General features: G+C 38.2%; 1 protein-coding gene across 1 annotated transcript; it reads left to right on the plus strand.

Moving 5' to 3' along the window:
* The first annotated feature begins 15624 nt into the window (after nucleotides 1-15624).
* On the plus strand, nucleotides 15625-22743 carry LOC132626606 (ADP-ribosylation factor-like). The gene is made up of 7 exons (XM_060341524.1): nucleotides 15625-15782; nucleotides 16714-16871; nucleotides 17325-17395; nucleotides 21834-21953; nucleotides 22068-22186; nucleotides 22324-22405; nucleotides 22496-22743. The coding sequence occupies exons 1-7, from the start codon at nucleotides 15691-15693 to the stop codon at nucleotides 22499-22501; spliced, it is 648 nt and encodes a 215-aa protein (XP_060197507.1). The 5' UTR covers nucleotides 15625-15690; the 3' UTR covers nucleotides 22502-22743.
* Nucleotides 22744-23008: the final 265 nt, after the last annotated feature.

Raw genomic sequence — 23008 nt, forward strand, 5'->3', positions numbered from 1 at the left:
GTGTATAGCTCTTTATAGTCATGGACTCATAATTTCCGTTATTTAGGAAGATCACGGAAAAATAGGAAGATTCATGCCATAAGAGTCATGCCTTAGAAGGAAAGGATTAGCCTTACATACCTCATCTGTTTAACAATTCTATCGCTTGATTGTTCTTCTTCAACGCTCACGTTTCTACCTTCAAGAGAATTCGCATCAACATTAGCTAATCGATTATATGAACGTACTTACTAGTGCTAGAGAAAATTGGGCAGCATTTCCTTTGTTTATACAACTTCCCCCATATTACATATCAACTCCCAAACATCCGTAACAACCTTCACAACATTATAAGCAACAATCATCATTCATCTACATTATCCACTTTTCACAATTTTACTTCAATTCCTCCATAATCATGGTCATAGTTCACTTATTGCGTTTTCTCACATATAATGCTTATCCCATATTCTAAATGTCACTTATAGCATACTTACAATCACAACATATCAATATTCATGATTCACTCCAAACTACTACTCAAAATCTCATTATTCCTATCTTTGTGACCCATTTTCTATCTCCTTCCATAATCTAAGTCTTTCAACCTCTCATTACCTTAAACAACATGGAAATACCATAAAACTTACCTTAGATAAGGTAGGAATAATCCTTGAGTGGAAATACTTCTCTTACACCAAAACCCTAGTTCACTTCCATTGGAATTTCTTGGCTTAGATGAACTTCAATGAGTTTCTTACACTTGATTTTGTTGGTTTGATGAAGTTGATCATAGATTTCTCTTGGGTTCTTGTGGATGAAGAGTGGAGAGAGTTCTAGAGAGTTCTTGAGTTGTGGAGAAGAAATGAAAAGATGGGAAATGAAAATAATGAACTTGGGTCCTCTTATTTAAATCTTAAAATCTGACCCGTCGGGAAAATATACGGACACTTATACGATCCGTATAAACTTATACGGTCCGTATAAGTGACCGTGAAATTACCCCATCGAAATATCGCTTCTGTGACCATTATATGGCACATTATACGGTCCGTATAAGTGACTGTATAATCCCATCAGTGAGGGACCTTCACTGTGACGATTCTGCGGACCATTATACGGACCGTATAATTGGTCGTATAATCTATCTCTTCTCCGATTTTGTTCTCGTCACTTCGTTTGATATCAAATCCTTATGGAACCTTCTTAGCACTTGTTTGACACCTCATTAACAATCTAAGGGGCATTATAACGTTTCTTCAAAACATCATTAAGCCATCATTAATTCGATACTCATAAATCTTGCCCGACACACAACATATACCTTGCTTTCCTTAACAACTTTCGTCTCCTACCTCAAATATCTTTGAAATCTCATTTAGAATCATCAAATGTTATTTCTTACTTATTAAAACATCGTACACGTGGTGCTCTTCGTTAGTCTGTTCACTGTACATTAACAGGAAATATTCGGGGTGTAACATTCTTCCCCCCCCCTTTTGGAACATTCGTCCTCGAATGTTAAGCACTCGGGAATTCTACGACAATTTCGCCAGAGTTTCCTCTGTAATATGACACTACCATCCTGTCACAACAGCCCACAATAACATTGCCTCATAGGGCCACAATACAATAGCAATATAAGTTGGCCACACACGACCCATACGCATAAAAAGAAAACATACATACCTCATAATCCCGATGTTTCATCGCGAATCTCTTCTGGGGGCTGAAATAGGTGCGGGTATTTGGATTTCATATTCTCTTCTGCTTCCCGAGTCATTTCTTCTCGGTTGTTATTTCGCCATAAGACTTTAACTGAGGCCACTTCCTTATTTCGAAGTCTCCATACTTGCCTGCCTAATATGGCAATGGGCACTTCTTCGTAGACTAGCTTTTCTGTCACTTGAACATCATCTATTGGAACAATCCTCGTACGATCTCCAACACACTTGCGGAGCATTGAGACATGGAAAACTGGATGGATTGATTCAAGTTCTGGAGGAAAGTCCAATTCATAAGCTACTTGACCCACATTTCGGATAATCTTATAGGGTCCAATGTATCGAGGACTTAACTTTCCCTTTTTACCAAATCTCATCACTCTTTTCATTGGTGAAACCTTTAAGAATACCCAATCATCAACTTGAAATTCTAAGTCTCGCGGCGGTTGTCCGCATAAAATTTTTGGTGACTTTGGGCTGTCAATAATCTATCTCGGATCACCTTGACTTTTTCTACTGCTTGTTGAATTAACTCAGGGCCTATCAGCTGTACTTCTCCTATTTCAAACCATCCAATTGGGGATCTGCACTTCCTTCCATATAGAGCTTCATACGGAGCCATTTGGATACTGGAATGATAGTTATTGTTGTATGCAAACTCAATTAGAGGTAAGTGGTCATCTCAACTACCACCAAAATCTAGAACACATGCTCTTAGCATATCCTCCAAGATCTGAATGGTACGTTCGACTTGCCCATCAGCCTGCAGATGAAATGTCGTGCTCAGTTTTACTTAAGTACCTAGACCTTCTTGGAAAGATTTCCAGAACTTGGCTGTAAATTGCGCTCCTCTATCTGTGATAATGGATAGCGGAATACCATGGAGTCGCACAATATCCTTGAGATACCACCTTGCATAATCTTCTGCTGAGTATGTGGTTCTAACAGGAAGAAAATGAGCTGTTTTCGTCAATCTATCCACAATCACCCATATAGAATCATACTTGCTTCGAGAACGAGGTAATCCACAATAAAATCCATATTGACCACTTCCCATTTCCAAGTAGGAATTTCCATTGCCTGCAATAATCCTCCTGACTTTTGATGTTCGATTTTCACTTGTTGGCAATTTGGACATTGAGCTACAAATTCTGCTATGTCTTTCTTCATGCCATTCCACCAATATATTAACTTGAGATCATGATACATCTTCGTTGCACCTGGGTGAATAGAATACCGAGAATAATGAGCTTCTTCAAGGATTCGATGACGTAATTTTGCAATATTCGGAACATATAGCCTGCCTCGGTATCTAAGAATTCCATCCATAGAAGTTTCAAATGGAGACTTCTCCTTTTCATGAAATGTGTCTCTATAATGGCTCAAATGAGAATCTTCATACTGACGCTCTTTCCCTTCCATATTCAAGGACGAAACTGTGGGATTATTAATACCAATTCCTGTACTACATGAATAAATTAGACGTACTCCAATATTAGCTAGTTGGTGGAGCTCATGAATTAATTCTTTCTTCTCCGGAGGGACTTCACATAGGCTGCCTATTGATCTGCGGCTAAGCGCGTCAGCTACTGCATTTGCCTTCCGGGGGTGGTACAAAATACTCACATCATAATCTTTCAATAATTTTAACCACCGCCTCTGCCGCAGATTCAACTCCTTCTGTTTGAAAATGTATTGAAGACTCTTGTGATCTGTATAGATATCAACATGCACACCATACAAGTAATGTCTCCACATCTTTAATGCATAAAGAACTGCAGCCAATTCGAGATCATGAGTTGGGTAGTTCTTTTCATGTTTCCGCAGCTGTCTCGAAGCATAAGCGATGACTTTACCGTGCTGCATTAATACACATCCTAACCCAACACCGGAAGCATCATAATATACAACATATCCATCTGGCCCTTCTGGGAGTGTCAAGACTGGGGCTGAGGTTAATCTGTCCTTCAACTTTTGGAAGCTGCGTTCACAAGCATCATTCAACTGAAATTTAGCTGACTTCTGGGTTAGCTTCGTCAATGGGGCTGAAATAGAGGAAAATTAATCTACGAACCTTCTATAGTAACCTGCCAATCCCAGAAAACTACGGACTTCTGTAGGCTTCGTAGGCCTTGGCCAAGTCTTCACAGCTTCAATTTTCTGAGTATCAACTCTAATGCCATCATCTGAAATAACATGACCCAAAATGTCATAGAATTCAGCCAAAACTCGCACTTTGAAAATTTTGCATACAATTCTCGAGTCCGAAGAATTCCAAGAACAATACGTAAATGGTCAGCATGTTCTGATTCTGTGCGAGAGTATACCAGAATATCATCAATGAATACTATTACGAATAAATCCAAGAGAGGCCTGAATACATTATTCATCAAATTCATGAACACTGCCGGAGCATTAGTTAACCCAAACGACATCACCCGGAATTCATAATGGCCATATCTCGTTCTGAAAGCTATTTTGGGAATATCTTCTTCTTTAACTCTCACTTGGTGATAACCTGACCTCAAGTCTATTTTGGAAAACCACTTGGCACCCTGTAGTTGATCAAACAAATCATCAATCCTTGGGAGAGGATATTTATTCTTTATCGTCACCTTATTGAAGTGCCTATACTCGATACACATCCGTAAGGAACCATCTTTCTTTCTCACGAATAGGACTGGTGCTCCCCACGATGATGAACTGGGTCTAATAAACTCTTTCTCAAGCAAATCTTTCAACTGTGCCTTTAGCTCTTTCAATTCTGCCGGAGTCATTCGTTAAGGAGGAATAGAAATAGGCTTGGTATCCGGCAACACATCAATGGAAAAATCAATCTCTCTTTCCGGTGGAAGACTTGAAGTTCATTTGGAAATACATCCGGGAATTCATTCACTACCAGAACGGATTGGAAAGTTGGCGACTTTGCTTCGGTGTCATGAACTCGGACTAAGTGATAAATATAGCCCTTAGCTATCATCTTTCTTGCCTTAAGGTAGGAAACAAACCTACCTCTTGGAGATGCTGTATTACCCTTCCATTCAAGCACGGGCTCTCTCGGAAATTGAAATCGAATTACTCTCATTCAGCAGTCAACATTAGATAACATGAGGCCAACCAATCCATACCCATAATCACATCGAAATCTAACATCTCCAGCTCAACTAAATCAGCTTTAGTCTGGCAGTCGCATATCACAATTACACAATTTTTATACACTTGTCTAGCTATCACGGGATCACCAACTGGAGTAGATACCTCAAAAGGTTTAATTGGCTCAGGTTTCACCCCAATACAACCAACAACATACAGAGTAATATAAGATAGGGTAGAACCCAGATCTATCAATGCATACACATCATGGGAAAATATGGATAATGTACTTGTAACCACATCCGGGGAGGACTCAAGATCCTGTCATCCGGCTAAAGCATACATACGGGGCTGAGTGGCACCTGAAGTAGATGCTCCCCCTCTGCCTCTACCTCGACCTGCTCGAATCTAGGGAGTCTTCCCTACCGGGCTCACCGAAGAGGAACCAGCTGCTGATCCTGTGGGATGAACCCCACCTCTACCATATCTCGAGGGACAATCACACATCAAGTTCCCAGTCTGTCCACAAACATAGCAAGCATCTATGCCCTGGCGACATGGCCCCGAATGTAATTTACCGCACTGACTACATCGCGGCACTGGTGGTCTCCTCTGACTACGATCACCCCCAAACTGAGAACCTGAAGCTCTCGAACTCTGACTCTGTCCAGAAGGAAAGGAGCGGTCAAATCTACTACCTGCAAATCGTGGAGGTGCACTAGTCGCCGACTGGCCTGAGTGTCTGGGATGTGTCTGCCTCGATCCCCCTCTATAATCACTGCCTGCCCCTATAAATCTGGCCCTCTTGCTTTGCCCTCTATCAATATCACAATCACCCCTTTGCGGATGTTGTTATCCTTCTAAATTCTGGGCATGGGCTTGAATGCGGGAAATATCCATCCCATCTTACAACGAAGCCGTCAAGCAGTCCTTGAACAAATGTTTCCCTAATCCACTCACGAATCTGTGCACTCTATCCCCCATGTCGGCTACCATAGTCAGGGCATATCTAGCCAATGAATTACTCATATTTCCTTGTTTGAGATTTAAGAACCCATCCGCTCTAGCTCGGCGGACCTCGGGTGGCAAATAGTGGTGGATGAAGGCATCTACAAATTCTTGTCAAATGGGAGGAGGCGCATTCTCTTTTCTTGATGATATCCAATTATTGTACCATAATACCGCCACATCTCGGAGTCTATAAGATGCCAACTCCATAGATTCAGTTTCGGAGGCATGAATAATCTTCAATGTTTTCAGCATTTCATCAATAAAACTTTGCAGGTCTTCATTCGGCTTTGACCCGAAAAACTCTAGAGGATTCAAACCCATGAAATCACGGGTTCTGGTACTAGCTGCCTGATCACTTGGACTCGCATTTTGTCGTTGTGCCTGGGCGGCAACTAACTGCGTCAATAGATGAATAGCCTCGGTCACTTGTTGACCCGAAGTAGCTGGTGGAGGAACCGGAGGCATAGGAGCTGGAGCTGAAGCTCCCTCTTGTTCTTCTATAATAGGCGGAGTGGGAGAAGTATTAGATGGAGCCTCATTATGTGATTCACCCTCTTCTACGTTCATTGGCGGCTCTCTTTCTACCCGCCTTTTCATCGTAGTCTTGCCCTTCTGGACGGCTGTAGTTTTTCCCTTTGGCGGCATTTCTGAAATCATAGCACACTATTAAGGAGGAGAAAATCTTATACATAGCTCTATCGCACGATCTCATAAGAAGAAGAATGGTCATTTTTCCTAAATGCCCTGTAACCTCCTGTTTATTAGTGTGGCGTGCAACACACCATAAACAAGACTCTACTAGACACAGACACTTTCTAGGACTGAACTGCTCTGATACCACTTTTGTCATAACCCGACTAGGGGCCATGACGGGTACCCGGGGCTAACCACCGAGCACTGCTCATACCATTACCCATCGTACCTATCAAGAGCTCATTCATTAATCTTATACTCCAATCTTAGGAAAACCATTTTTTTCACTTTGAAACATAATTACTTTTATATACATAAGCCCTCCGGCTATCAAAATATATATATAAACACGTGGGAAAAATCGTGAGAGCATACTACCCACACATGCGTATCTACAAGCCTCTACTAGAGTACTAGACATATGGACGGGACAGGACCCCGTCATGCCCAAAACATATATATACACAAAAGAGTAAATCAATGGCACTTCCGGAACAATGGAGTGCCCTCAAGTCTGCTAGTAGCTCCTACGAGTCTGGATCACCTCCCTGTCTACCTGTGGGCAAGAACACAACGTCCAAAGAAAACGGACGTCAATACGAACATTGTACTGAGTATGTAAGGCATGAATGAAAAGAATATAATAGAAATCATAAAACATAAGATAAAGATATAACCTGCGTTACTTTTAAGGACGGATACATTTCATACATGTATCATATATAATCATAGGACATGTATCATCATAGCGCATACATCATCGTATCATATATATCATCATCGTTAACCCGCGTCCGGGTAACCATCATATGCCTCCCACTAGTGGTGTCATACCCGGCCCTCTAGGCTCGGTGTAAACATAGCAGCTCGCCTTAGCGGTGACATGCCCGGCCATTTAGGCACGGTGGAATCGTATGCAGCTCACCTTCGCGGTGACATGCCCAGCCATTTAGGCACGGTGGAATCGCATCGTCACATTCCCATCGTAGACTTAACATTTCCATACATTGCATAGGCATATCATAAGCTTAGCATCATTATACATTTATCATCAAACATATATTAGAACTTAAAGGCGACTATGGCTATGTCGGGGTGACTTAAGGTCGTGAACCCCCGATTACATTTTGGAGTAATCATAATCATTATGTCTCACCTTGAGGGGACTAACATTTTAAGGTGAGTGTACACAAGAAAAGCATCAATGGAACCATATTTAGGATCATTAACCTCATGGACATCGTATGTTACTCTGGGATTCTTTATACTTAAATTCATCATCATCATTATCATGCTCGTATCGTATCTCCTTTCTTTATCATATGCGTGTGTAGCTCTTTATAGTCATGGACTCATAATTTCCGTTATTTAGGAAGATCACGGAAAAATAGAAAGATTCATGCCATACGAGTCATGCCTTAGAAGGAAAGGATTAGCCTTACATACCTCTTCCGTTTAACAATTCTATCGCTTGATTGTTCTTCTTCAACGCTCACGTTTCTACCTTCAAGAGAATTCGCATCAACATTAGCTAATCGATTATATAAACGTACTTACTAATGCTAGAGAAAATTGGGCAGCATTTCCTTTGTTTATACAACTTCCCTCATATTACATTCAACTCCCAAACATCCATAACAACCTTCACAACATTATAAGCAACAATCATCATTCATCTACATTATCCACATTTCACAATTTCACTTCAATTCCTCCATAATCATGGTCATAGTTCACTTATTGCGTTTTCTCACATATAATGCTTATCCCATATTCTAAATGTCACTTATAGCATACTTACAATCACAACATATCAATACTCATGATTCACTCCAAACTACTACTCAAAATCTCATTATTCCTATCTTTGTGACCCATTTTCTATCTCCTTCCATAATCTAAGTCTTTCAATCTCTCATTACCTTAAACAACATGGAAATACCATAAAAATTACCTTAGATAATGTAGGAATAAGCCTTGAGTGGAAATACTTCTCTTGCACCAAAACCCTAGTTCACTTCCATTGGAATTTCCTGGCTTAGATGAACTTCAATGAGTTTCTTACACTTGATTTTGTTGGTTTGATGAAGTTGATCATAGATTTCTCTTGGGTTCTCGTGGATGAAGACTGGAGAGAGTTCTTGAGTTGTGGAGAAGAAATGAAAAGATGGGAAATGAAAATAATGAACTTGGGTTCTCTTATTTAAAACTTAAAATCTGACCCGTCGGGAAAATATACGGACACTTATACGGTCCGTATAAGTGACCGTGAAATCACCCCATCGAAATCTCGCTTCTGTGACCATTATACGGCACATTATATGGTCCGTATAAGTGACCGTATAATCCCATCAGTGAGGGACCTTCACTGTGATGATTCCGCGGACCATTATATGGACCATATAATATTATACGGACCGTATAATTGGTCGTATAATCTATCTCCCCTCCGATTTTGTTCTCGTCACTTCGTTTGATCTCAAATCCTTATGGAACCTTCTTAGCACTTGTTTAACACCTCGTTAACAATCTAAGGGGAATTATAACTCTTCTCCAACACATCATTAAGCCATCATTAATTCGATACTCATAAATCTTGCCCGACACACAACATATACCTTGCTTTCCTTAACAACTTTCGTCTCCTACCTCAAATATCTTTGAAATCTCATTTAGAATCATCAAATGTTGTTTCTTACTTATTAAAACATCGTACACATCGTGCCCTTCGTTAGTCTGTTCACTGTACGTTAACGGGAAATTTTCGGGGTGTAACACCTTCAGTTTGGTTCTACTAACCTGACCTTATTGTTGTTCCTTTGGAGTTGGGAAATAGCCGTCTGGTGCTGCATCATGGTTACTTGTTGTACCTGCAATAAATCATAAATCACGCGTAAGTTAATCTCATCTCCCTCCTCTCTGTTTACCCCTCGAGCAGTTCTCGTGTCGGCGGGCGTGTCTCCGCTGTCGTGAACGGCTACATTCAAGTGGGCAACACTCGCATCAGCAGGAGGGTTTTTATTCGGATCAGCCGGTGGCATGATGTTCAATGGTATTCCATTGTTGGGGTTATCATCGTGGGTGTCGTTATTCGCGTTGTTTACATTCAACATGTCGGGGTTAACCTAAAATCAAAGATAAACAACAAAAGAACAAGCGAAAGACGATTTGCAAATAAATCACCGCTATTATCCTTAGCCCCACGGTGGGCGCCAAACTGTTTACCTCTTAAAAAGGTAACAATTGAATTTGTAAGTGGTTTAAAGGATATGCGATTTGATTTGCTATAGAACGAAAAATAACAATAATGAAATATAGATTACGAATAAAAGAGTAAGAAATAGCCTTGGAATTTGATCCAATGAATAACTAGGTCTGAGGCTTGAATTACTCGGACCAAATTGTGGGAATTCTTATTGCTTTTATGCTTGACAGAACTTTGAGAAACAAGTAAGTATAATTGTGTAGAGAATGATGCAAAACTGATGAGGGTGTGAAGATTTACTCCCCCCCCCCCCCCCCCTTATTTATAGTACAAGAATTTTCATTCAACAAGGTAATTAAATCAATTAGAGATAGGGATCCCCGAAATTTCGGGTTTGACAATTGTCAACTACATCGTGCGGAGTGAAATCCTCAACGGGCTGGATTTCTCGCACTATCGCCAACTGCGGGTCCACTCTTCGGGGGTTGTCAAGTCTGAGCGCTCCTGTTCGATTTAGTCGAGCTCTACTAACCATTTCCCCTTACCCTTAGTTCGGATCGTCGGACCTTGAATCAGGGTCGCCGACCCTGATTTTTACCGTATACAAAGAGGAGTAAGGGTGGGAAAAATGGTAATTTAAGAGAGGACAAAGAAGTTAATGAGAGGAAAAATGAGAGTAAATTGTCACAAAACAAAAGAGAAAAGGAGAAAGTGAGTACGTTACCATCTAGTATGGTAGCGGATTCCCTTTGTAGGAGATATGCCTTGGTAAACTCTTTGTCATCTAGGTTGATGGGTTTTGAGAGTTTAAAGGAGCTTTACCCTAGTGACCATGACTTTAAGGAGATCTATGCTAAGTGTGATCACATTGAGGCATATAAGAGACCATTTAAGCTTGATGATGCATATCTTGATGAACATGAGAAGCAAAAAAAGGCTACGGAATTAGCCCAAGTGGAGAAGAAAAAGAAGTTTCATAAGCATGATGGTTTCTTGTATAAAGTTGGATGATTGTGTGTGCCTAGCTCTTCTTGGAGGGAGTTACTTGTTAGAGAGGTTCATAGTGGAGGTATGATGGGACATTTTGGAATACCCAAGACTTTTGAGATTTTCATAGAACACTTTTATTGGCCTAAGATGAAACTTGATGCAGAAAGAATGTGTGAGCTAGGCATTAAGTCGGGTACATCCGTATGGTTTGTACACTCCCTTGCCTATTCCTAGTGCCCCGTGGTTAGATATTTCCATGGATTTTGTACTTGAATTACCAAGGACTAGAAAAGGTAGAGATAGCATTTTTGTGTTAGTTGATATATTTTCAAAGATGGCTCATTTTATACCTTGTCATAAACAAGATGATGCTTCACATGTTGCTACATTATTTGTTGACTATGTCCTTAAATTGCATGGAGTTCCTAAGACTATCATTAGTGATAGGGACTCAAAGTTTCTTAGTCATTTTTGGAGAAGTTTGTGGGATAAATTTGGCACTAAATTATTGTTTTCTACTTCTTGTCACCCTCAAACCGATGGCCAAACCGAGGATGTCAATAGGAGTTTAGGAAATATGCTTAGGACCATGGTTCAGGGAAAGCTTACTTCTTGGGAGGATCATTTACCATTGATTGAGTTTGCATATAATAGACCTATTCATTCTTCTATTGGTAATGTCTATGTGTTTATGGTTTTAACCCACTAACTCCTTTGGATCTAACCCCTTTATCTCAAAAAATTGTTGTGAGTTTAGATGCTAAAGCAAGGTTCGAGGCTATGAAGAAAGTGCATGAAAAAGCTAGGAGACAACTTGAGAAGATGAGTCAAAAAGCGGCTAGTACGGCCAACAAAGGAAGAAAAATGATGATCTTTGAACCCAGAGATTGGGTTTGGGTACACTTTAGAAAGGAAAGATTCCCTCACAAAAGGAAGAACAGGTAGTTACTAAGAGGAGATGGACCCCCTAGTGATTTTCAAGTTCACAATGTTAGTGCCTTGATCTGTTTTGATGTTGGTGAACATTCAAATTCGAGGTCGAATTTTTCTCAAGAAGGGGAGGATGATAACGACAACAACATCCTCACTTCAAGACCCTTCACGAGGAGTCAAGCAAAGGAACTTCAAGATATTGGAAGACACTTGATGATGATAGATACCTTAAAGAACCTTTTGGAGATTCCTACCAAATATTACAATATCATACAATGGAAGGTAGATCAAGATTTGAAGGATGGGGACACCTTGGAGGGAATATTATATATTTAGGCCTACTTAAAGGGTATTTTTGGACATTTGATGTATTACTTAGCCCTATTATAAATACTTCACAACCTAGCTTATTTTGACTAGATTATGTTGATGAATATTTATGAGCTTATTGTTGCCTTTGAACTTTTCCCTAGGATTTGCAAGAGGTAACCTTCTTCTTGAGGATTCTAATAGTTTAGGTGCTTTTATTGAATGTATTAGAGGTAATTAGGATTCTAATCCTAATTTTTGCTAGTATGTCTTCAATATTTGTGTCTAGCTTTTTATCTTTGCTTGCTTCCTACTTTCAATTCCTTGTACTTTTAATTTAGTTGCTATCAAGAGGAAAGGTGATAATTTGAACTATGAAAATAACTATTTACCTATCCAAAACAAGTAAATATTCAGGGTGAAACGATGAAAAGAAAGTTAAGGTCCTGGGTATGAAATAAAACAAATTTTAATCAAACGTGTTCTTGAATGATCAAGAACCTATAAAGTTCCTAGGTCACCACTTTAAATCAATAAACATGATAAAGAAACACCACACACAACTGAAAACAAGATAAAGACTATTACCACCTTGCTTGGAACAAAAACAAGGATTAAAAAATAGAGAAAATAACTTTATTGCAAACTATGCTTATTCTAAAAAATGTGAATCCTCTTTTACAAAGCATGAGAACCCTTTATATAGATTCTAATTTGATGACAACAAATCCCTATTCTACTCTTGAAAGAAAATAGGTAAGAACAAGGAAAGTAAAATTCCTATTTTGTAAGGAAAAGAATAGAGAAAACTAGAATCCTATTAGAACTAGGATAAAGATCCTACTAGTGATAGGAAACTAAATCCCTACTATAATATAAATCAAAAAACAAGAAACCTATTTAGAAAACGATTCAAGAAATAAGAATTCTCCTTCTCGAACGAAAATAATCTTCAAACTCGACCTTCTTGGACTTTCTTGCTCTTGAATTTCAATCTTGTACTTCTTGGTTTTCTTGATCTTCTCGATCTTTCATCATAATCTTGAACTTGGATGTGAATTTGATTTATTCATCGCAAATACTTTGATGGATGCCACAAACAATAATTATCTCATGAATAAATAACTTTGATCTTTAATGCCTTGGTATTATATTTGCCTTCGTTCTTGATCTTCGCATATTTAAAATTTGTAGAGAAATGCTTGAATGTCTACAACTTGTAAAGAAATTGGTGGTCATTGATCCATGAGCTCTTTTCTGTTTTTGTTTCTAATTAGGGTCTTGAAATTATATTTGTTGCCACGAACAATGATTTTGAATCCAACTAGAACAAACTGATGATTTAAACTGGTATACCTTGAATCTTGATTTGTTCTTCGTTCTTGAGATTGAACTTGGTTTCTAAATGCACGAATTTGTTAAGCTTGTAGAAACAATTGTGGTCTTTGATCAACGGGCTCTCTCTGACTTCGTGTTAGAAATTATGGTGTACTTTCCGAATCATGGGGACCCATATTTATAATTATACGATGGAAGAGTTGTTGTAAGGGGAAATTTCGTAAATGTACAATTCGCTGACTTACATCGCAAAAATATAGCCCAAAACTTACATTGCAAAAATACAGCCCAAAAACACTTTATACAATGTTATACACTTATATACAAAAGACTGGTATATTATGTATATAGGTGTATGAAAGTGTATAATGTGTCGGTATATATACTAAAAGATATAATTATACAATATTATACTCGAAAATACGCACTTATACACAATTATATAATATTGTATAAGTGAATATAAACATAGATCTAGATTGGTTTTGAATAAGAATTGCACTTTTATACAAGACAGATACAATATGTATATAGGTGTATAAAAATGTATAATAGTGTATGAGAGGTGTGTATATGGGTGTATACACACCTCATATACACTATTATACAACATTATACACTATTACACGGAAACTAACTCTAACACCACCAATGAGGAAGCAGCAGCAGCCACCAGCCATCGCTAGAGTTCCATTTTCTGGCGAACTCCAACACCACCAATGATGTCCGACGAGCAGCAACAGACTTCTCCCTCTCCATTTATCTCTATTTCTCCCTCAATGAGATTACACCGGAGCTCCGGCGAAAACCACCAGCCACATCACCTCGCTCACCACCAGATTTGAGTGAATTTTTGGGTGATTGAGAGCAGTGGCGGAGCCACACTATGCCGAGGGTGTTCATCCAAACCCCCTCGGCGGAAAAAAATACTGTTTTTATAAGGTTAAAATTAGTTTTTATGTATATCTAGTAGATGTTGAACTCCCTTAAGCTTCTTCGCATGTTTACTTTTTTATATTTTGAACCCCTTCGGCAAAAATCCTGGCTCCGCCACTGATTGAGAGAGAGGAGGCAGAGAGAGATAGAGCGAGGAGGCGAGAGAGAGAGAAGGTAGAGAGAGAGAGCGAGAGAGGGGAGGCAGATAGAGATAGAGAGAGAGAGAGAGAGAGGGGGGGGGGGGGGGGGGGGGGGAGGAGGAGAAGGAGGAGGATAAGTGAGTCATTTTTTGTAGCATTGTTACCCTAATTAACATAAAGTGTAATTATCTCTTGTAATAATTACAAACTCTTTTTTGACTGATCAGATTCAAATGACATGACCATATTTGTTTAGTTGAAACACATCACTTGCACACTTGGTGCATTTCCACTGGCTTTTTATTTGACTAGCATGCTATGTAATTTTGACATATGTCATGTTCATATTGACTCTTTCACTTGACTTGACTTGCCATATCATTTGACACGTGGCATGAGATTAGGCCTCTAGAATAATATGAGATCTTGAGCTTAACAGAGTAAGCTCATCATTTGAAGTCCAACAAAATTGAATCCTCAATTATATATATATATATATATATATATATATATATATATATATATATATATATATATATATATATATATATATATATATTGAACTTAATATTTAGACCAATTATATTAGTCTGTAATTTTATTTGGACTAATATCTTAAACTTAATATAGCCTAAGTTCATCTATGATCCTAATCTGATAAATTTTCAATCAAACGTTGATTTAATAGACTTTCTTTATTGATTCAAAAAAGTTTCAAACCCGTGACAATATTTGGATATTAAAGTTAGTTTCCATAGGGCGAAGGAACAATCAACCCATCTTTCGGTCGGTTCATGAGCTACCAAAAACTAATTCTACGCTCGGCACCTACCGCTTCGTTCCCCGACTTGTTTAAGTCAATTGATGTCACGGGCCATTCCCTTATTTACGAAATTGGGCTATGAAAAGCATCGAGAAAGAAAAACATAGGACCTAGAACATAAAATAACTCCTAAAAAAAACACAGAAAGCGAGCTCAATCTAGTCCTACCATCTATTTGTTTGGCCTCCCCTCCAATAGCATGTTTACCACTTTGGGAGAGAGATAGTAATAAAAAAAAAAAAAAAAAAAGAAAGAGAGATAGTAATAGGTTTGCTACTACTAGAAAAGAAATATTATCATGACATATACAATATTTTGGCTCAGTTGGAGAACTTTTTTTGCCCAAAGTATTGCTAATCTCTACTTCAATTACTATCAAGGAATATTATGTTTTAACTAAACAATTGAGTAATTCCTTGATACCAAAAAAGAGAGACAAGTGATGTGCTGCGCGTTGACGCGAAGTTATAACGGAATGATAACGGCGAAAAACGAATTGGGAAACGACCGTCAAAGATGCATATAAATAACAAACATAAGCCCATCACTTCATTTTCTCTCCTTCTCGATCTGCTGATTTTATCCCCTCTCTCATCGGCCCATCTTCGGTAATCCACTCGCTTTTCTCTTCCTTTCCTTTTTGTTTTAATAATCTACTTTTAACTACATGTCATCCCAGATCTACCTTTTCTTTGTTCCTCATTTTCCCATTTTGTGTTGGAATTCCTTTGTTATATATATATAAGGTCATTTTTTGATTTTTCAATTACACGATTTATTACTACCACTTCTTGTTAGGGTTTGTCCTGAATTTCCTACCTTATTTGGATTCTACCATAATTGTGTCTTTTATTGCCTTTTGGATCTGATCAAGCTTGCTAATTTTGATAAACATACGGAAGTAAAATGTATGTAACTGAAATTTTCGTAATTGAAGGTGGTTTGGACGTTCCTTCATATTATACTCTGGATGAATGTTCAGTTTGTGGTTTTTAAATTCACAACGTTCTGAAATATGTAATATCTGGTCCTAATGTTATGATTCTTTTGTTCTTCCTGTTTTTGGTTGTGGAATATCAGTCTAGTCTGTGATTGTTTTGTTCCTTTGGAGGTATTTCGGCTACTAAATGATGCTCCTTCCTCTCCACGATTACATGTTGCATTATTTGTTCAAAAAAAAAAAAAAAGAAACACATGTAGCATTATTTGTTTCATATCTGATCATTTGTCACGGATCAATATGGGAAAGTGTGTCAGAGGATAATAATAATAGGGTATTTTATATGTTGTGAAGCTGTTACCACAAATGGCTAATTGTGTCTAAAGTGGTAAACTTTTGTGGGCTTCTTTCCCAAATGATGAATATTAAAGAAGAAACTGATGGGTGTTGGTGGGTATTGTCAGCAGTGGAGATTTGTTAAGTATTGGTAGAGAAATAACAAGGACAGGGGAAAAGGCGCTGTGCTAATTATTTTGTTTGGATAGTAGTTGCTTTCTTAGATTTCATTCACCATATTAAGTATTTATGTTATTTTGCAGATTTACAGAGATGGGGCTGTCTTTCACTAAACTCTTTAGTCGCCTCTTTGCAAAGAAAGAAATGCGTATTCTTATGGTTGGTCTCGATGCTGCTGGTAAAACCACAATTCTGTACAAGCTCAAGTTGGGAGAAATTGTTACCACTATCCCAACCATCGGTATGCTTCCTTCCGTGAAATCTGTTTTTGTTTTTCATTTACTAGTTTCTTTTATATAATTTTGATGCACCATTGTGCATGATTAGAAAGTTAACTCATCATGGGGTATGAACGTAAGGTTATGTTGATCTGTATAGCCAAAAAGAATGTGCTGTGTCTATCCATTGACTACTGTTATTTGATAGGTGTACTTCCAAGGAGTGGTTAACTCTAGAAAAATTACTACAGATCATTTGCATTTACATGTGCTATATGGGAGAGATTGTAAACTCTGAAAATAGGGATGATATGTTGGGGAATCAAACAATATTTGAGGATTGTTATTTTTGCCTTGAATTTTGTATCTTAATCAAATGCTTATCATCTGTGTTGTTAGGAGAGATTTCTTGATCATGCCAAATGTGCCAGTTCTAGTTGCCATGTAATTTAAACCGTTTTCTATTTCAATGGTAGGCTTCAATGTGGAGACTGTTGAATACAAAAACATCAGCTTTACTGTGTGGGATGTTGGGGGTCAGGACAAGGTACAAGAAGTTCTTATTCCCTAATTAATTGTTTTTGTCTTGTATTACCTGAGATTTGCGGTTCTTTAGTTCTCCATGATTCAAATTTGGGGTAATAGTTTCATCAAAAAATAAAATAAAAAAAATTGGGGTAATAGTTTATCACCTCTGATGAAGATTCTTAGCTTGTGAGACCATAATGTCACTCTCCCCTTTCAATTAAAATTTGCGTTGGTTGCATGGTTTCCTTATGAGATGTCTCATCTCGTGAAAAAGTACATATTTTTCTGACTTTGATAAGCTTACTCCCTCCGTTTCATAATACGTGGTGTTTTTAGCTTCTGCGTACCCCTCAAGAAATTGCTCACTCCTAGAAAATTAGAAGTGTTCTTACTTATCCCTAATCAAATGCCTAGAAAAAGAAAAGCTACTTAATGATTCTTGATTATGTAAATAAGGGTAATTTTAGAAGAATAAGATTATTTTTTTCTTGAAATCCTAAAGCACTACTTATTTTGAAACAAAATGGAAGGCCTAAAACACCATTTATTTAGAAACGGAGGGAGTAGCATATTTTGGCGCTTTGACATTAATTAACTGAGAATGCCTTATTTATGTCGAAATTAATGTGCTTATGGACGGTCAGGTGTTGACTATACTGTTGTCAAATGTCAACAACTAACATAATCATAAGTTATGCTGAACTGAGCCAGCCTGTTTTCATGTCTTCTATCTGCTAAGGGATAGCAAACTATCTTGTGGCAAACATATTTTTGACTTTTTATAGACTACCACGAGTTCTTTAGAACACTGATGTCTGATTGATCAAGTTGGCTGGAAATTTAGTATGATTCTACCAAATGTTCTTCCCAAAGATTTTCGTTTTAATCGTATTCCTCTGGGCAAAAGGATGGTCATTTAGATTGTTCTTCGTTCTTTTTTGGTTTCTTTTGATAACCAAGAAATCTCCGAGCACTAGTGGCACATGCTTCAAGACTTGGTGGATAATGGGCCCATCCCTCTACCTTTCTCCACTCAAATATACCAGACTTCTGTTTCGAACCCATGATGTGCGCCTAATCCACACATCATGGTGTTGCACTCTTACCACTAGACCTAAATCCTCAGGGCAAATCATTGAGATTGTTCTTCCATTACTATGAATACATGTTTACTATGAAAGACTAAAAAAACCTAGAAAATGAGTTTGGAAATAAGGAATTGTTTTATAGGACCTATGGAAATATAACTTTTGAAGGTGAGTTTTGTGAGGCTAGGAAAAGGTTTCATTTATGGCTTCGAGGGTAGCACATTTGTTTTGAGAAGGTCATGCTAGGTATTTTATAAATGGAACAACACCACAATGTGGTATCATGAAATAACACCCAATATGGGTGTGTTTGCCATGAATTCTAATGAAGATATATGCACACCCACAATGGGTGCATTAGCCTTTCAATTGAGAAATCTTGAATTCATTGTGGCACACCTAAAGTGCCCATCCAGGTTGGGCTAAATTTTTTCAGTTTAAAAAAAACAAAATGGAACAATTGAAAGGGAGTGTGCTGTTGAAACTGTACATGTGCAGCAAAGTAGAGTGTCTTTACAATAGCATTATCCTTCTAAACCTGTGGCGATTCTAATTTCTAGCACCTAAAATAGATTCAACATCATCTACTTGTTCCATTTTACACCAAAAACAAAACCGCTTTGACTTTAACATCTGAATGTTTGCCATGTATTGAAAGCATCTCCTATTTCTCTCAATCAAAACAGTCCACTGAGCAATAGCTGGTATAGTGTTTCACAAATCCTCTTTTTCTCGCCTAACCCTTTTCTGCTTCAACTCTTCAATAACATATTAGTTGCCGTAGCAAGCTGAGCAGTGATGGGGCAGTGCAAATATAGGCGACTGTCAACTTCAAACGGCTTTCCACATAAAAAACAGCTGCTGCACAGGATAAATCCTCTTTTCTGTGGGTTTTCATGTGTGAGACATGCTAGCTTCAAGAGTAGCCTCTGTATGAAACATTCTAGAATTTGGAGTATCTACGCATTTATGACCACATATTTATGTTGGAAAATGTATTCTCAATTGTGAAGTAATAAGATAAGGGTAATAATGATGGTAATTTGTTAGAAGGAAAGGATTTTACTGTCGCACTCAATTAGATGTGTTAATGAGTCGAGCCTTTGCTTTTGCTGAAAATGCTAGGCCTTGGCTGGTTTAAAATCAGCACCAGCTCATTTACTGAACATGAGCTTAGTATTACTTGATAATTAGGATTCCTTGCTTGGCATTTGGCTCAACTCACGTATGCTCTATCAACAACTTTTTTTGGTAAGGAATTTTTTTTTTCTTCATTTTTTTGTTTTTTACATTTTCTATTCACAATTTGATCTCATAGAACTTGCTCATTACTGATTTATCTGGGATTCTCGCTTAAGCCTTGGAGCGAAGCGCAAATATGTTGAGCGTAAAATATGTTGAGTGCTTCATCTCTCTTAGTGGGCGCTTCGGTGTCGCCATAAGTTTCCTTGCCAACGAGCATAATCCAGAAGAGGCGACACAAACAATTCTTATTTCACTTTATCATAACACTTTATATCAAGTCTTAAAAAAAAACACAATTTATCTTAAACTTTTTTTCAATTTCTTTGTCCCTGTATTTGTTAGTTGTGCTTATAGTTATTAGTCTTGGACTACATATACATATTTGTATTTCTTCTTCCTTTGCGCCTTTCTTCATTAAAGCTCACACTTTTATTTCCGCTTTGCGCTTAAAGTTCCAACAAACCTAAGCATTTTTTGCGCTTTTCGCATTTGATCAGATTGCTCCCTTCTGCTCATATTTTTTTTGATGACCTAAAAATTCCAAGGGCCAGTGATGCATGGCTCGGAACTTCATGAATAACAGGCAGCATCTCTACCCTTCTCTGCTTAAATACTAAGCTTTGTTTACGGTAGGGTTCGAACCTGTAACATGCACCTAACCCAAACATCACATGTTGTGCTCTTGCCACTAGATCAAAGCCCTTGGGGCCACCCCTCTTCTCGTATAATAGAAATGAGATACAGAATATGAAAAGATTATCCAAATGAGACAAGGTTTATGAAAAAGATTTTCCAAATGAGATAAGGAATATGAAAAAGATTATAGAGCAGATTATATGCATGCCCATTTTGACCATTTTAGGGATCTGATATGTAGTGTTCAAGCATTTCAAAATGGTGTAGAGCCTTTGTTTGTTTCAAAAAGGGAAAAGTAAAAATTGAAACAAAAACGAGCTCACAAATCATTTTGCTCTTTATATTTGTTTTTCCATTTTGATCCACAAACAAGTTAAAGCTTAACTATTTCTGATCGAGCCAAGCTGAATTTGTGTTCGGGATGCTCATAACAATTGTGCTAGTGAGCAGTGCTCAAGCTTGTATGATAAGCATGTTTGGTCCAAACATGTGGAACGTGGCATGTTTACACCCTAACCACTGAATGGAAGGTTGCCAGAGTGAGATGCATGGTAAACATTGGTTAGCTCATCATCCTAGAGGTCCCATGGAGGCAGCAAATTGCATGAACTTTCTCTTAGCCATAGGAGACAGAGCTGCTGAACTCTGGTGTCAGTTACATAAAGCTAAGGCAGAAATCGGTGTCCCGTGGAGCAGGCAACAATTTTTCCAGTAGAGCCCCTCTGAGTGAAGCATCAGTATTGAAAGCTTGGTCATACTGAACATCAGTTACATAATGCTAAGATGGAAACTGGTGTCCAGTAGAGCAGACAATGAATTTTCTGGTAGAGAAACGCTTCTGATGGGCACCATTCCTGAAAGTTTGGTCATTGGAGTCCATTAGCCTGGGGTGCACTCCTGAAACTTTTACTGAACACATGATTTTCGAGGCTAAACCTGGTTGGTTGAGTATTTAAGAAAGTGCCAGTATGAGGCAGCGTGGTTGAGCGCTTAAGGGGGCCACTTAGTTGCTGGTTAGAGGGATTAGTTATTCATGTATTACTAATCTCTGATTAGTTATTCAACCTTCTACCCTGCGTAAAATAACACATAAATTGACCCATAACTTATACATATTTTATTTATGTGGGATTGTAAAATGATAACCAAACACCGTACTTGGTATGCTGAATTTTATACAAAGCTACCAACTTGGTATTAGCTATGCTAGTTTTAATACATGAATAATAACTCTCTTCCTATCCAGCAACCAAACGACCCTTAATGGATGTACCTGGACATACAATTTTTTTTTTGGTATTTGAATTGGCTATAGCACCTTATGGACATAAGTGGACCTATCTTGGTTTTTTTGAATTGGCTATTCTACCATCTGTTAGTGGTTTCATGTGTTGATAGTTAAAGGCACTGTTATAGGTATATATGCAGTCTGTTTCCAGAAGAGCTAAAAGTGTGTTTCTACGTTTATCTTTTGTGTTGCACTTGCAGATTAGACCTCTATGGAGGCATTATTTCCAGAACACACAGGGTCTCATCTTTGTGGTTGACAGCAATGACAGAGATCGTGTAGTTGAGGCAAGGGATGAGCTTCACAGGATGTTAAATGAGGTAATTTTGGTATTTTTATAGTTGGTTAGAAATATCTTATGATAAATCTTAAACCAGATATCCGTCCAACCTGGGGGTACAGCAGTTCTTGATATCTAAATACATTCTCTGCAGGATGAATTAAGAGAAGCTGTGCTGCTTGTTTTTGCAAACAAACAAGATCTTCCAAATGCAATGAATGCAGCTGAAATCACCGACAAGCTTGGCCTTCATTCTCTCAGACAGCGACACTGGTAATTTATTTGGGCATCCAATATCTAGTTCAATCCTGGTTTTTCTGTCAATTAGCTTCTTAAATAAGCTGGCTCTAAAGAACCCCCCCCCCCCCCCTCCCCCTCCCCCTCCCCCAACACACCCCTCCCTCTCGCAGGTATATCCAGAGTACATGTGCTACTTCTGGAGAAGGGTTATATGAGGGACTAGATTGGCTTTCAAACAACATTGCCAGCAAGGTATATGCAGTAGTAACTTTATCACTGTAGTATTCAGCTTTCTCATTTTTTTTTTTTTGCTCTAATCTGTAATTTCTGGTGCAATTTCAGGGGTAATGCAATGATGTGGTAGTATGCTTCTCGCTTTGTTATATCTGGAGAAATAAATGTCGTTGTGTGGTAGTTTCTTAGTTTTGGAGGTTTTAAGTAGCTGTTCAGATCACAATTCTGGGGGAAGTCCCTGCCCTTCTTCCCTCTCTATGGTTTATCATCAATGAGCAATGACATAGTTTCCACATTGCTGGATGCACATTGACAATGTAATGATATTTTAGTATAATATCTGGTTGTGTAACTTAGTGCAGCTGCGTGCACCATTTTGTTGTGCTGTACGTCTGATGATGGAATGGGTGTGTACAAATGCAAAGCAGAATAGTATATAGTAAATATAAAAGCTTCAGAATTTAGTATTGGCTTTGGACTGAAGATTATTATTTCTTAGTGGTGTTCCCTAAAAAATTAAGAAAAGGTCTGCTATCTCTACGACGAGAAATGCAAAAAATGGAAGAGGGGGTCTGCAATGAAACCATATGCTCTCTGACCTTTGTCCCGTGCAGTAGTGAA

The sequence above is a fragment of the Lycium barbarum genome, chromosome 2 (genome assembly GCF_019175385.1).
Source record: "Lycium barbarum isolate Lr01 chromosome 2, ASM1917538v2, whole genome shotgun sequence".
NCBI lineage: Eukaryota > Viridiplantae > Streptophyta > Magnoliopsida > Solanales > Solanaceae > Lycium > Lycium barbarum.